The sequence below is a fragment of the Lichenostomus cassidix genome, chromosome 6 (assembly GCF_008360975.1).
Source record: "Lichenostomus cassidix isolate B80296 chromosome 6, HeHo_3.0, whole genome shotgun sequence".
NCBI lineage: Eukaryota > Metazoa > Chordata > Aves > Passeriformes > Meliphagidae > Lichenostomus > Lichenostomus cassidix.
Window position 1 is genome coordinate 14,792,561 of NC_139487.1, and position 14,685 is coordinate 14,807,245.

Consider the following 14,685-nt stretch of genomic DNA (forward strand, 5'->3'; position numbering starts at 1 on the left):
GTTTGGACTCTTTTTTTTAATAATTCTCAGTTCTACAAAACTGAGTTGCTCTCACATTTTAATTCCAAAAATTAAGTGATTCAAAAATGCCTTTTAAGGAATTACCAAGTCTTTACTCAGATGGGAATGGCCAAGGAGCAACAAAACAAAAGCAAGAACCAATAAACAAAACCCACAATTAACATAGCAATTGCGCTGTTATTTAAATATTTCTTTCAGTGCCATTTCACACCAGAATTTACCTTCCATCCTGGCTGCTGCTTGTGTGTTGATTCATTTCATTCTGCCAGTCAAGACAAATCCAAACTTCAGAGATGTATCCTATGACAAGGGGCACAGAAGTAGAACAGTGTGTCAGTCTTTAAAAACTTGTACTCTGTGGCTGATGTACCATTAAAAGTAAGGACAGTACACCTGAAACAGATCCTTTTATACTAGGAGGGGTAAACAGGTTCTAATGCAGCTTGCAGAATCAGAGCATTTGCTGTACTTGGCAAATACTTCCAAGTTCTTTATTTGTATTTTAAAAGTCACATTTCTTTTTCCACAGACCAAAAACCAACAGAAGAAAACTAGGGGAGGAAAAAGCAGCTTAAATACATAAATACATGCATCAACTCCTGAGATACAGATCTAACCTCCCAGTAACTACAAAGAGAAGCCAGCTCACCTACCATGTCTGAAACTGTGTTAAGACTATAACCTGTGAATTACAGGTCCATAAATTTTAAGACTTCTGCAGCATCTTTAGAAAATTCCACCAAAATGTTACAGGCACTTTTGTCCAGATTTCACAGGTTACATTCTAGCCTGTTTCAGATGTAGTTAGGGTAATAATTTTTCTTTGTGAGTTCCAAGAATAACGGTGTTTCTTGCTACTTGGCACCTTTTCAAAGCACAGACAGCAGCTCTCACAGCCAATTTCATTCCCCCCTGAGACACACATATTTGCTCAGGTGATCCAGGGTCATTTGAAGAAAGAGGATACCAATTTCAAAATGGTTCCATAACATTTAATTCTGCTGTTTTCTCAGGTTCTATATACTACACATACTTCATGCTTGCAGTTTCTTGCTAATGAAAATGTAACTGCTGCAGTGAAAGTCATGTTTAATATCCTCTATTCTAAGGAGTCACTGAGTTGGTTTTGGTTCCATCCTGACTTACATACAGGGAACAAAGGTAGGAATACTAAAAGCACTGTACACAGCCTTCACCATTAAAAGTAGATGAAATCTGGACCAGCTAAAAAATCTCCACTGGTTAGTTCATTTAGGATTGATTGTAAGGCGTGCAAAGAAGCTGTATTATCCTATTCCCACTACAGTGGCGCTACTCCCATTCCCATTGAAATCCCAAAATTGTGATCTTGCAAACTCTGAACTCTGAAAACAATCAGCCTCACTTTGCCACTCCAAGACTGTTCATGAATCTTCCAGCTGGGGCTAAGGCTTAAACTTACGTCATAGAATACCAAGTTGTAAGGGGAGCTCCAGGATCATCTGGTCAAAACTTTCTTGGCAAAAGCAAGATGTCCCAGCACCCAGTCCAAATATATCTTAAAATTTCCAGGGATGGGGAATCCACCACTTCCCTGAGGAGATTATTCCAATGGCTGATTGTTAACAGCTGATAGGATGTAAGCTTCCTGCAGATAACCCAGCTGTACTTAAGTGCTTTGTTTTTTTCAATAGGATGATTTTCTGAATGTCTCCAAGATTAGAAAAATGCATGCCAGGAGCAATCCTGGCCTTGGGCAGGATGGTGAAGCTCTTTCCAAACCTATGTTTTCATTGCATGAAAAGCAGAGAGGTATAACTGTTCACAAGATCAACAACTCAACATAGACTGTAATGGGAACTTGGAAAAAAGAATCTGAAATAGGGAATTCCACAGCTCACTCCACTGTGCAGAGTGGCAGGTAACAATGACATCATTGCTTTTCTCAATGATATATAAATTAGTTCTCAGAGTACATAGCCTTATGAGGATGGTGTTTCCTATCCAAGTCAATCAAGCACATCTGAGAAATAAGCCAGCAAGTATCAGGGTTTGTTTTTTTTTTTCCCCCTGCTTAACAGTTCAGCAACAGACTAATCCACAGTGTTTAATAGCTCTAGGGGAAAGCAGCACTGCTAACAGCAAAAAGAGAAGAAACATCACTTCCCTGTTTGGGCCACTGTAACAGGTTTTAGCATGTTGGTGTTTATTAGCCTTCTCTTCATGCAGACAACACATTTTTTAAAGCTATAAAGATGTTGTAAAAGACAGTGTCGCCATATGGAATCTGGTTTTGAGACTTAGGCTTGAAACATACAGTTTGGTATTTCCTTTAAGAATGAACCATTTTAAAACAATGTATCTGCAAATACAAAAATTAGCTTGAGTATGCATTTGCCTATAAAATATTGTACAGAAATGAGACAAAAAAGCCATCAGACCAGCAAAACGCTAGTTTGTCAACAGCCCATAGATCTCACAGCTAATGTTAACAGTTGAAATGTTTTCTCAGTTATGCACAAAAAATACTTTTTTGCTTTTTTCCTTTAGGAAACTATGTAGCATTTTATAATATCTGTCATAAATGGAAACAGTCCAAAAATGTGTCCTCAAAAACAAAAGCTTCCACCTATGAGCAAACCTCCTCAGATGAAAGCAACCACTGCAGCCCATAGGATCACCCATTAGAAATGCATGTTGAAAGGAACAGGCTTTTGCAGTTCCCACTACAGTCATTAAACTGGTTATGTCAAAAAGCTGGTTTCCATTTTTTTAATTAAAAAGATCATGTCTGAGCAAAGGTAGAAATAAAAAATATACTCCCTCAACAAAAAAATTGCATCTAAAGCATTTCTTCTCCATCACTTTGCATCACCTGTTGTACCAGGTTTTACAGTCTCGTTAACTAGTTGTTACAATATTTAGGAATTAAATATGTAAAGTACTATGAAGCAGTAAGTTTTATTTTGTAAGGTGTCCGTAGCAGGGAGTTACTGGGAGTGGAAAGCAGCAAGGAAAAGGCTCTGTGAACACGGAGCAGGTGCAGGGGCTCCTGCTAAAGCAGGCGGTAAAGCAGGGGCACGAGCGGGAGCTCTGTCACCAGCTGCCACGACACGGAGCCCTTCGCACAGGGGAGCTGCACAGGCTATGGAAAGGGAGGATGCCTGCTGCTGCAAACCTCCTCCTGGGATTTCAGCAGCAAGGAACGAGCGCCCACTGACCGCAGCACTCCAGCACTGCAGCCCGAAAGCTCCGGGGAGGTGTGTGTGCCCCGCGCCGCTGCCGGACAGTTCGCCTGCAGGGCTACAGCTGAGCGAGGCCTGCCGCCGCCACGGGCTGGAACCGCACCGCCCAGCCCCGCGGGGAGAGCCGCGGAAATACGGGGAGGGAAAAAGGAGAGGGGGGAAAAAAGGAAAAAAGGGGAAAAGAAAAAAAGGAGAAAAAAAACGAAAAAGAGGGAGAAAAAGAAATAAAAAAAAACAGAAAAAAGGAGAAAAAGAAAAAAAGAGGAAGAAAAAGGGAAAAAAGAGGAAAAAAAGGGGGGGGGGGAAAGAAAAAAGAGAGGAAAAAAAAGAAAAGGAGGAAAAAAAAAGAAAAGTGCTATCCGCAGCTCATGGGGGCCCAAAGACCGCTGATGGCCCGGCGCTCTCTCAGGCCGCTGCCCGCCGCAGCAGCCCAGCCGAGGGCACCCCTCACGGCACCCGAACCCACCGCCGCACCTCCTCGCGCCCACAGCCCCGCCTCCGGCCCGAGACCGCCGCCCGCTCATTGGCGGCCGGGTCGCGCTGTAAAGCGGCCGGCGATTGGCGGCCGGGGGGAGCCGCGCTGTAAGGCGGCCGGCGATTGGCGGGCGCGCGGGCGCGTGCGGGCGCTGCCCGGCTTTGTACACGCGCGGCCCTTTAACAATGGGCGCGGCGCGCGGCGCCGCGTGATGGCGGCGGAGCCCCGGGGCCGCCGCGCCGCGCTCGGGTGTCCCGGGCCGCGCCCCGCCGCCTCCCCCGCGGCCGCCGCCACCTCCGCGCCCCCCTCGCCCGGCCGTGCCCCGCGGCGGGAGGGGGCGGCTTAACGAGCCGCACTTGTGCCCCGCATGGGGGCCAGCTGGGCCGGGGGGCCGGGGGCGCCCCGCGGCAGCTGATCGCGGTTAACCGGGGGCGAGCCAGAAAGGGGCGAGAGTGGCGCTGCCCGTCCCGCCCTCAGCGAGCGCCGCTTCCTCCCCGGTGCCCGGGCCCGGGTGCCGCGCCGCGCCGCCGATGGAGCTGGAGGCGCAGTGGTGGACAGGACAGCTGGCGGCCGACATCCATCAAGCGCTTCGCTACAAGGTAGCCCGGGGCGAGCCGGGTTGCGGGGCGGCGCGGCGCCTTTGTGAGGCTCCGGCCATGGGAGCCGTGCGGGGCCGGCCGGGGCAGAGCGCGGGCGGGGGGCCCCGCTCGGCCGCCGCGGCTCGGCGGACTTGGCTTTTGTAAACTCGAACTCGCCGCGTCTTCCCTCCGTGGGTGTTCGGGCCGTGTGTCCGCGGCCGTGACAGCTGGTCCGAGCGGCCGGACTGTGCTCCCGTTGCTCTCTGAAGAGGGAAAGAGCTCGCAGTGTGCCCCGGGCTGCGCTTGGGACGTTTGCGTGGGTCCGGGCTTAAACTCGGCAGAAATCATTGTGGTATTATTAGAACAAAAAACTACGACCAACCAACCAACCAAAAACACAATGAAGGAAACGGTGGATGCAGTAAGATAGTTGAGAGTTTAGGTAATTGCTTAGAAGTTGCCTCGAGTGACTCAAGAGTGGCTCTTTGGGGCTATTTTCATAGAGCACATCTTACACTTGGAGCTGAAAACCAGTTTACAGTGACTGAACCTACTAAAAATGTGCTTTTGCTGCCTGATGATACTCGGTGCGCAGATTACTTTTTCTCGGAGCTGTGACTGCTTTTTTTTTTTTCCCAGTGATGGAGGGAAATAAGGGAAGGACAGGATCATTTATTTGCTGCCAAAGTTATAATTGCTAAAGCTAAATTAGTTCTGTGAAAGGTGAATTCTAAAGCTTAGTAGGTGCGAAGTTTGTTCGTGGGATTTTTTTCACTTCAGTAGCATGTTTCAAAACTTTGAATTTACATTAAAACTTCGAAAAATTTGTGTGACTCCATTCCAACTTGATGCCATCAAATTAATCAAATTAATTCAAATCAAGTTAGCTTTTCCTGGAAATGTAATTGTACTCAAAATCCGACTTACAGCATGTGGGTGCACAGTCTAACTCATAAATTTATTCATGATAACAGAGGCCAGCACTGCTGTTCTGCTGTATACAAGAGGAGGTTCTGGCTATTAGGCAGGAGCCTGGAGGAGGATTTTTTTTTTTTACCAGTCCAAGTTTTATATTTCAAACAAACAGATTTTTCTCAAATGTGGTGTTGTGGGGCTTTTGTTTTGAGGGGTCCTCCCCCCAGATCTAAAACGGTGTGAGCTTAACTAACTGCCTTAGAGCCCACTGTAATCAGTGTCAGTGTGACATCAGTCAGATCAGGTCAGTGTTTTAATGTACTCATGAAGTGAATGTTGGTTCATGCACACCCCATTCTTCCTAAGGTTCAGCTGGCTGTTAGTGGTCTTTTCCTGGAGGCTTCAGCAGGAGATTGGGCAGCTCTGGAACATGCAAACACTTAAGTACAAAGTCTGGTTGCTCAGATTGAGCTGTAGTAAGAGAGGGGTTGAGCTAAACTATTGAACTTTGCATTGAAGCAGATGAGAAAGACTTGCATGCCCTTGCTGTACAGCCTTTGCAGCAGAGGTAGTACAACGACATGGTAAAAGCTGAAGTCACTCTGGCAGATTGCCCAATTGAAAGATGTTATATTTTAAGTTGATAATGCTGTGCAGAAACAAAGTATTTCTTAGTTTTTCTGTAATACAACAAATAGATTTTGTTTGCTGAAAAGGGATTCTGAAATTTTGGGAACAGAAGGAAGAAGGGAGAAATACTTTGAAATTTCCACTATAAATATTAAAATATCGGCTATATGAATGCGACACCAATTCAAACTAAATTATGGTTTTAATAAAATTACCTGCTGCTGTCCATCTAGGAGCTGAAGCTGCCCACTTACAAAGGCCAGTCTCCCCAGTTACACCTGAGAAGATACTTTGCAGACCTGATTGCCATTGTGAGCAACAGGTTCAGACTCTGTCCTGCTGCGCGACATCTGGCTGTGTATCTGCTGGACCTCTTCATGGATCGCTATGACATATCCACACAGCAACTGCATGTGGTTGCTCTTTCCTGTTTACTTCTAGCAAGTAAGTATGTGGCACCAAACTTTACCCAGAGTAACAGCTTCTACTGCCAAATGCAAGGCGTGTCTTGGTGGGATAGAGCAGATGAGGGAAAGAAAGTGGTTATAAAAGACAAGCAGTGCATATCAGTGTGGCCCAGTTGGCAGAGCCTTTCTTTAGACTTGTTTTGATTTCTGTTGGCACCTGATGAAAGTGAGGGTAGAAAAAAAGAAACTGTTGAAAAACTAATGGTTACACTCAGAAACAAAATATTTTAAGGTGAGCTTAAAGACCTGTGTTGTAGGAACAAAAGACTGTCTTTCTAGGGGTATCTCAAAATAAGTAGAGCCTGTGCTGGAAATGATAAATTTGCATATCTCTGGTAAAGAAATTAAACCATGTGTAGACTGCACTGCATTCTGCTGATGGTGCTGTGTAGTTCGGAATACTACAAATTTTGTAAATCGTCATGTTATTTAAGCAAGCTAGGACTACAATAAATCCTGTATTGCCATATACAAGTGTATTACAGGTAAAATACATTGGTGAATGCACAGTACTCTGAAGACAGAATTAATTACAAATATTCATTATGAACAGTGCTGCGTATATTGACCTCAGCAAGATTCTTGTGGTGTGTATCCATCTTTCAACATTTGTGGACCCCTTTTCAATATCTCTGAAAAAATATGGGTGCAGTTTGCTGGGAAACTTGCTGGCATGTTTTCTTTTACCAATGTATTCAGAAAAACTGGTCCTGGCAGCAGAACTAACTGTTGGTTCAGTTTCTCTGAATCTGTTTATATTTTCTCCAAGAAGGGCTCTAGGCTCTCTTTGCTACAAAACGAGTGCTATGGTGCTGGACAGTTTTCATCTTCTCACTGTATCCCATGTCCACAGCTATTCAGCAGAACAGTTAAAGCAGAAAAGGGTTATTTCAGACTTTGACTAGGTGCCACCAGCTAGTAATCTTCTCTTGGCAAAGGATGTCATGCTGAGTATGAAAATGTTGCCTCAGAAACCACTGTAATCCATTTAGGAAAATGGATTGGCTTTGAACTAAAGCTGGATTTTCAAATTAAATTCATGTTCTGAAGAGTATTTATTTTTTTTCCTTTTAAATGAACCTCTGCCATCTTTCATGGCAAGCTGCAAGTAGAGATCTGAAGGCCTGGAGTACTCACTCTTCTGAGAAGCAGCGTATGGGTTGGTTCAGAGAGAACCAAAATGCTGTTTTAAACTTTTTGCCCTGTGTGTCTTAAACAAGCAGTTTAATCAGCAGTGTAATAAGTTATGAGACTGTGATATATCTGATAAGGTTAAAGAAGTAATAAGAGAAATTATTATGTGGCTGCTGAAGTTTTTATTTCTTTAATACTGGAGTATGGGAAACAAAAACTAACAGACTGGCACTGGTATTGGATTAAGTCTTATATTAGTACCTCCACTGTTGAAAAAGTAAACGTTCACGTATGTTCAGTCGTGCAAGACTCAAAGAATGTGCATTTACAACCTATCATGTAGTACTGAATAGAGAGTGTAAGATGGAAAGAATTTGCAATGAAATTGAAATAGCTCAACCATATGGCAAACTGTATAGAAATGTGACACTTGTTTCTCTTATTAATGGGTTTTCTACATACACAATTTTGCTTTAGGCTAAAAACATACAGGCCTGGCAAGTTTAAAGTCCAAGGAAGGTTGAAGCAGTGTATGTGGCAGAGGGGGTTTTCAGATGCACATTGCTGAAATCCACTTGTTTGCCAGATCTCAAATGTAAAAGTGCACCTACCATAGCAGGCATTAAAAGCAGCCACATTGGCTGGAGCTCTAGCTATGCTCTAATGAGTTTTAGACACAAAAAGGGTCTGTGGGGGTGGGTGATTAAAGCCAAATGCTGCTGTGGTGTGTTTGCCAAGTCACATCAAAGTGGTATTTCATAGATGATGGGGACACATTATACAATAATTTCGTGACAAAAACTTGCAAATGCAGTGTCAGTCATGTCCTATTCTGCTCTCAGCAGCTGGCTTCTGTGTGCTGGCATGGGAAAACCAACAGGAAACATGGCACTGCACAATATCCCACACAGTGTTTGACGTTATCTGCTGAAATTTAGCCCATTTTAGTACATACCCCTTCTTGTCTCTAATGGCATATTCCATTTGAGCTTTGCATCTGCAGGAAAGTCGCAAGCTTATTTGACATAGTAGAATTGAAATATGACCAACAAGACATTTAGGTACAATCCATTTTATAGTTCATTTGTGCTGAACCTTTCTTTTCCCTCCTCTTTCTGTTCACCTGAAGGTAAATTTGAAGAAAAGGAAGACAGTGTTCCCAAACTTGAACAGTTGAACAGCTTGGGTTGTATGACTAACATGAATTTGGTACTAACAAAACAGAATTTGCTTCATATGGAGTTGTTGTTGCTAGAAACATTTCAGTGGAATTTGTGCCTCCCAACTGCTGCTCATTTCATCGACTATTATCTTTCTATTGCTGTCCATGAGACTGATCTTCATGATGGCTGGCCAATGGTTTGCTTAGAGAAGACTAAGTTATATATGGCAAAATATGCCGACTACTTTCTGGAAGTGTCGTTGCAAGGTGAGTTACAGATTTCAGATAATGACTTCTTTGTTGTCTTGACAGTGTTAAACTTACTTAAAATAATCTTTTTCTCATTCCTTCTTTCTAGATCATGAATTTTTAAATTACGCCCCTTCTTTAGTTGCTACTGCATGTGTAGCTTCGTCAAGGATTATCTTGCGACTTTCACCCACATGGCCAACCCGGCTGCATCACCTGACTGCCTACTCCTGGGACTTCCTGGTGCCATGTATTGAGCGACTCTTAATGTGAGTTAACAGCAGTGGCTTTTTTAAAGCCCATTTCTGCATGTGTTGTCATGCTTAATTGCTGCCAACAGTGCAATTACATTTCTTTATAAATTTCCATTCCTCTGTTCTAAAAATACTTACCTATTAGGGAACACATCAGTTTGGTAAATACATATTGTTAGGCAATAACTGTTTTGCTCTTTCCAAAAGAGAAAACTTTATCAGATCTAATCTCTTTCCTTTTCTTTCAACAAATAAACTTCTGCCTTGCATTTTCATCTGGGATGCTTTGAGCATCTTCAATAGCTTGTTCCCAATCTCTAGTCTGCTCAGAGAGCAACAAGGGATGGTGAAGAGTACCAAACGCATAAGAGCTTTCACAATGAAGACTGTATGCCTTGGAAGTTCAAGGCACACTCCAAACAGATGATGGATCAAATGTGGCCAGCTTTGGTGGGAGGAAATGATGAGGAGTTTATATCCATTTTTGTGGTATCCAGTTTTGCACTACAGCTGACATGAAATAAAAAGGCCAATGAATGCTAAGTGAGCCTTACTGGGAAAGCATGTTACAGAATCTGCTTTCTCTCTTCAGAAATTTGCTCTTACCCAAGTGTAAACATAGTTGTGATCAACAGAAGCACAGCTGTTATGCGGAAGAACCACATCAGCCATTGAAATGTGACATTATCACACCTGATGGCCTCTGATGGCTTCACTAATGTGTATAATGGAAGGAGTAGTACCTAAAGTGTGCAAGTGCTGTTTCAGAAGTGTTTTCAGTATTGCTCTGGAACAGCTCAGGGAAGGGAGAGCACCATCAAAAAGTTAGTGTCAGCGATTGATTTGAGTACACAGCCTCGTTCATGCAAAGTCCCATTTATTGTACAAAGGACATTAAGTTTTTATACTGTTACAAACTTAACCATTTTCCAGGGTTACATGTTTTACTTTCCTGATGTATGAGATGATCGCAGTCATCTCTGCCTAACTGCTCTTGCTAATCACTTATGCATAAGGTAAACATAGTCTTGGTCTTGCAATCAGTCTCTGCCCCTGCCAGGGGCGATTCAGCTTATCTCTCTTAATGTGTGACATTAACTGGTAACAAAAGACCTCTATAGGTGCTGGACTTCGCAGCTGACACCCTGAACTCTCACAAGTTCGTCTGCTTAACCTCAGCATAGAATTGAGAGAGAGTGTGTCTAGATACATTTCAGCCAGGTGTAAATCAAAGGGAATTCAGATGAGCCATACTGTTTAGGCTAGAAGAAAGATAAGAGGAAGAAAATTAAGTGTTTCTGCTCCCCAGAACAGGATTCAATATTAATATACATACAACCTTTAAGTACTGTAATGTAGGTATTACAAACCTTTCTGTTATCTTGTCTTTAGAAACCTTATCATCTGTTTAACAGAACCTGAACTTGCTGCTTCTACCTCATTCAAGTTAATCTGGCAATTTATTGAGATAGTAAAGTACAGTAGCAAACTTCATTGCACTGTAATTCTAGATCCAGCTGTATTACATGTATTGTACTTGGCTTTTATCTGTGTTTTTACTGCTATACAATGATGTACAATGCCAGAAAGAGAGACTGACTGTACTCTAACCAAATTTTGAAACCTTAGGTTTCAAGGCAGCTAAAACAATTTTTTTTAAGCTTTTGAAGCTGTCAGATATTTGCACCATTTGTAGACTGCTCTTAAAAGAGTTTAAATGATATTAATATCTATTTTGACGTATTTTATCTTTTCAATTTGTTTTAGTGCGCATGATAACGATGTGAAGGAAGCAAACAAGCAGAAAGGACAACAGGCTCAGTCTGCCCAACATGCTGTATTTCAGCCCCCAGCTGCAAGTGGCCAGCAGGCCAATGCTCAGCAGCACGTACCGCAGTATCTCCAGGCTCATCAGTCTTCCTTACAGTACCACCACCCAGCATCGCAGCAGCAAAGCTGTCAGCAGATATTATCATCCACTCACACAGCCTCTTACCCGCTTCAGACTTGCCCTGCTGCCTTACAGACCAGTGCTCAGGCCCGAGGCCACGTACAGACTGGTGCTGCCATGTCGCTGGCTGTGCCACTGGAAGTGAAGCCATGTATAAGTGTCTCCTACAACCGGACATACCAAGTGAATGGAAGATATTCCTGTATTACTCCCTGCTTTGACAGGTGATAAGTACAAAATGGTTTTGTGCTTGTTTGTTTGGGGTGGAGAGCTGTGTGGAAAACTGTTTCAGTTTTTTTTTTAAAGTTCAAAAACGTTTGAGGGAGTTCAAGTAAAAAAAGGTGTCTTCCTAGAAAAAAAGTAACTGGATTGGCAACCAGTACCACAGCTCAAATACAGACTGCAAAAAATAAGCACACAGACCATCCTCTGAGAAAGAATCTGTGTGCTTGGGGATAATAAGTTCTTACTCTGACACTCAGAATATTCTGCTTCTCATGTGTGTCCATGAAATACTACTCAAAAGAAAAACAGCTGTGGACTAAATACAGACTTACTTTTTAATGAAGGAGATATGCAGTATTATTTTGAAGACATTTATGTCATGCCACCATACAGTATTAACACTTACTTTATACTTACTGAAGTTTAAGAATCCACTGAATGCCAGACTTCTACAGGTACATGGAGATCACAGGAAGAAACAAATCTCATATGGCTTAACTCCATACTCTTGCCCCTTTTTCACCACTTGTGTTGGTTATTTGCTTTAGGCTAAGGAATGTGAATTAACTGGTATTTTGGCTAGTTTAAGTTTTGTACCTTACAGGACAGACAATATGTTTTTGCCTCTCTTATCCTCCCTATCTTTTTTGTGTTTAAAGTAACTCTTTCATACTAACTCAGGGACTTTTCTACTCATTACTCTGTGCTGCTGGTTTGTACACTAATTGGGTATAACTTGGGGAAAGAAGGCAGAGAAGGGAGAGACTATAGCAAGTGGAGTGGCTTTTCTTCAGGGCATCGATGCAGAGTACCAAAGGGATATGTTAGTGTTCACAGAACATAGATGTGAACTACTTCCCAGCAGTGTGATAACTGAAGAAAAGAGAAAGTTTCAGCTGAACTTGTACTGTACCAGAACTGCTGCAGTGGCTGTGATTCCTCTGTGTACACACACACACAAATATTATTAACCAACAGAATGAACACATCCTCCAGTTGTACTGACAGTATCATCCCTACAGAAAAACTACAATTAAACACGGACAGAAATCCAGTCCAGTCAGGCTTATAGTGGAGGGAAATTCTCAGGTAATAAAGGGGCAACTTTTTCTTCTACTGTTTGGAAGTTCTAGAAGAAGATACAGAGATTTGCTCTTCCAAATGGGTGGATCAAAAATACTTTGCAGAGTGAACTGCATCATCACAAGTAAGGTGCTAATTGCGTAACTATGGAATCATACTATCTCCTGTGGAGTGGATAGTCTGAGGGTAGAAAGCTTCACTCATCCACCTTGGGTGAAAATTATGGTAGAGATATTAATGGAGATGGTTTTGGGGTTTTTTTTGTGTGTTTGTTAGGTGGGGGTTTTTTTGTTTTGTTTTGGGGTTTTGGTTTGTTTTTTTGTTTGTTTTTGGTTGGTTGGTTGTTTTTTTTTAATACAAGAAGATATCAGACTTTCTTCTGTGGTAGAATATGGGGGAAGTGGTATGAATGACAGGATTCTTACTACTTTAAAATATCTTTATAGTATATGGGCTTAAGCCTTTTTTTGGTTGTTTCATTTGCTTTTACCATCGTCCCCCGTCTTAGTGGCAGCACTTAAAATTGTGTACCATCAAATGAGAATGAATTATTGTGAACCTTGCAGAAACTGTTTGAACGCAGGGGCAGTTAAATTACATTATTAATGTGAAGATGAAGGCTTTATCAGCATAATGTTCAGAGGACAGCTGTGTTCATTCTTTCTGGGGTTAAATTATAACATGCTACAAAAACCTATTTATTGTTGAGGAGAAGAAATCCTGTTTCTCTTGTTTTGTCTTTTAAATACCAATTTTTGTTGTGGGCTTTTGTAGCATAGATGTGCAAGTCAAGAATAGGAGGGTGAATGGAAAAGAGGACCCTCTTTTATGCTAGAGAATCAGTTTTGAAATAGGCATAGTGTGGTCAATTCTTCATTAAAGTGCAAGTTGGTTTGGTTTTTTTTTCCTCTCCTCTCTTCATCTCTCCCTGTGTCTGAGTAGTGTTAAGTAGAGACTTTCCACCTCATAAAATGCCATGCTTTTTACTCAGCATTGTTATCCATTTTAGAGGGAAATGGACTTCTTTCTGCTGGTTTCATTTTGTTGCAATGCTGTATCCAAGTCCTCAGTGCTCTAACTACCTCTGATGCTATGAATGTACAGTCTTGTAATAGACCATGACTTGAAATAACAGCAGATGCCTGTAGCAATTTTTTCTGTAAAATCTATAATCAGCTAACTTGTCATCTTTTTTGTGACACAGCAGTATAGGCTCTTCTTTTTGAGGGTATTAGTAAATTTATCCCATAGGCATTCGATATATAAAAATTTAACTAATACTTAACACTGGAATTATAATGGGTGGGGGGCTTATTCAGTTAGTTAATACCACAAATTTACATTTAATAGGGTATTTTTTATTTGACTATTTTAAGACATTAGGTCAGTTGTAAAAAGATCCACTACATGCTGTTTGTTTTTAATTTATTACTTAGTCTGAGTTTTTTTCTGACACTACAGCTGCATCATGACTACAGAGAAAATGTACACTGAACAGTTTCAATCTATATTATTTAAAAGGGCTTTATCAGTGTACATTAAAAATACACTGTTCTTACTATTAGAACCAAAATGTGTTTTTTATGGCATAAATAAGAATGGTGCTTCTAAATGCAAAATGTCCAAAACAATGGAATCTTTGTGAGTGCTATGCATTCAACTTATTTTTTAAAATAAAACTAGTTTTGAGTAAGAAGGCTCATGTGTGTATTATGCTTTGTACTGTGTTTTTTTTTAAATATGTAAACTGTCTTACCCTGTGTATTGGGCTGAAGCTGTAAGGACTTCTTTCTCTCCCCCTCCCCCCTTACTTTCTGTGACATATCATAAGCTTCAGGGACACTCAGACTTCACTATTGAAAAAAATAGGAAGGAAATCACGCAGGAAGGGGCTTTAAAACTAATTGCAGCCACAGCATATGCTAAATATTGTACACTTCAACAATGAGTCTGTTACAGCTGTGTACTAAAGAAATAAAGAACAAAAGAACTTGAGTAGTTCAGGAGCCAGGGGGTGAATTAATTTTGCTCTTATAAAAAAAGCAACCATTCTGGCAATCTCAGATTTCTAATACTAGAAATCGTTTAGGAGATATGGGAATAGCCTCTTGTCAACAGCTACAAGCACTTGTGTTATTTACAATAGCTGTGAAGGCTCAGTCATGCTGGAGGCAGCATAAAATCACATGATGCATCCTAGCACAAATATTTTTGATTGTTTTGAACTTCTGATAACTGCTGCTTACTAGAAGTTGTTCTATTTCTTCCTAACACTGTGCACATTCCATATTTGTAACAAGGCTGTGATTATGGCTAG

General features: G+C 41.8%; 1 protein-coding gene across 1 annotated transcript; it reads left to right on the top strand.

The window, feature by feature from the left end:
- Positions 1–3,915: 3,915 nt before the first annotated feature.
- CCNJ (cyclin J) lies at positions 3,916–14,064 on the top strand. Its single transcript, XM_085065162.1, has 5 exons — positions 3,916–4,319; positions 6,077–6,287; positions 8,574–8,873; positions 8,965–9,124; positions 10,877–14,064. The coding sequence occupies exons 1-5, from the start codon at positions 4,251–4,253 to the stop codon at positions 11,286–11,288; spliced, it is 1,152 nt and encodes a 383-aa protein (XP_084921288.1). The 5' UTR covers positions 3,916–4,250; the 3' UTR covers positions 11,289–14,064.
- Positions 14,065–14,685: the final 621 nt, after the last annotated feature.

What these genes read in the sequence shown, in the direction of transcription:
- CCNJ (XM_085065162.1), top strand. Translation starts at nt 4,251, where the DNA reads ATGGAGCTGGAGGCGCAGTGGTGGACAGGACAGCTGGCGGCCGACATC. An exon ending in TTCCTGTTTACTTCTAGCAA is followed by an intron (nt 6,288 to 8,573) that starts GTAAGTATGTGG and finishes GTTCACCTGAAG; the next exon opens with GTAAATTTGAAGAAAAGGAA. An exon ending in TCTGGAAGTGTCGTTGCAAG is followed by an intron (nt 8,874 to 8,964) that starts GTGAGTTACAGA and finishes CCTTCTTTCTAG; the next exon opens with ATCATGAATTTTTAAATTAC.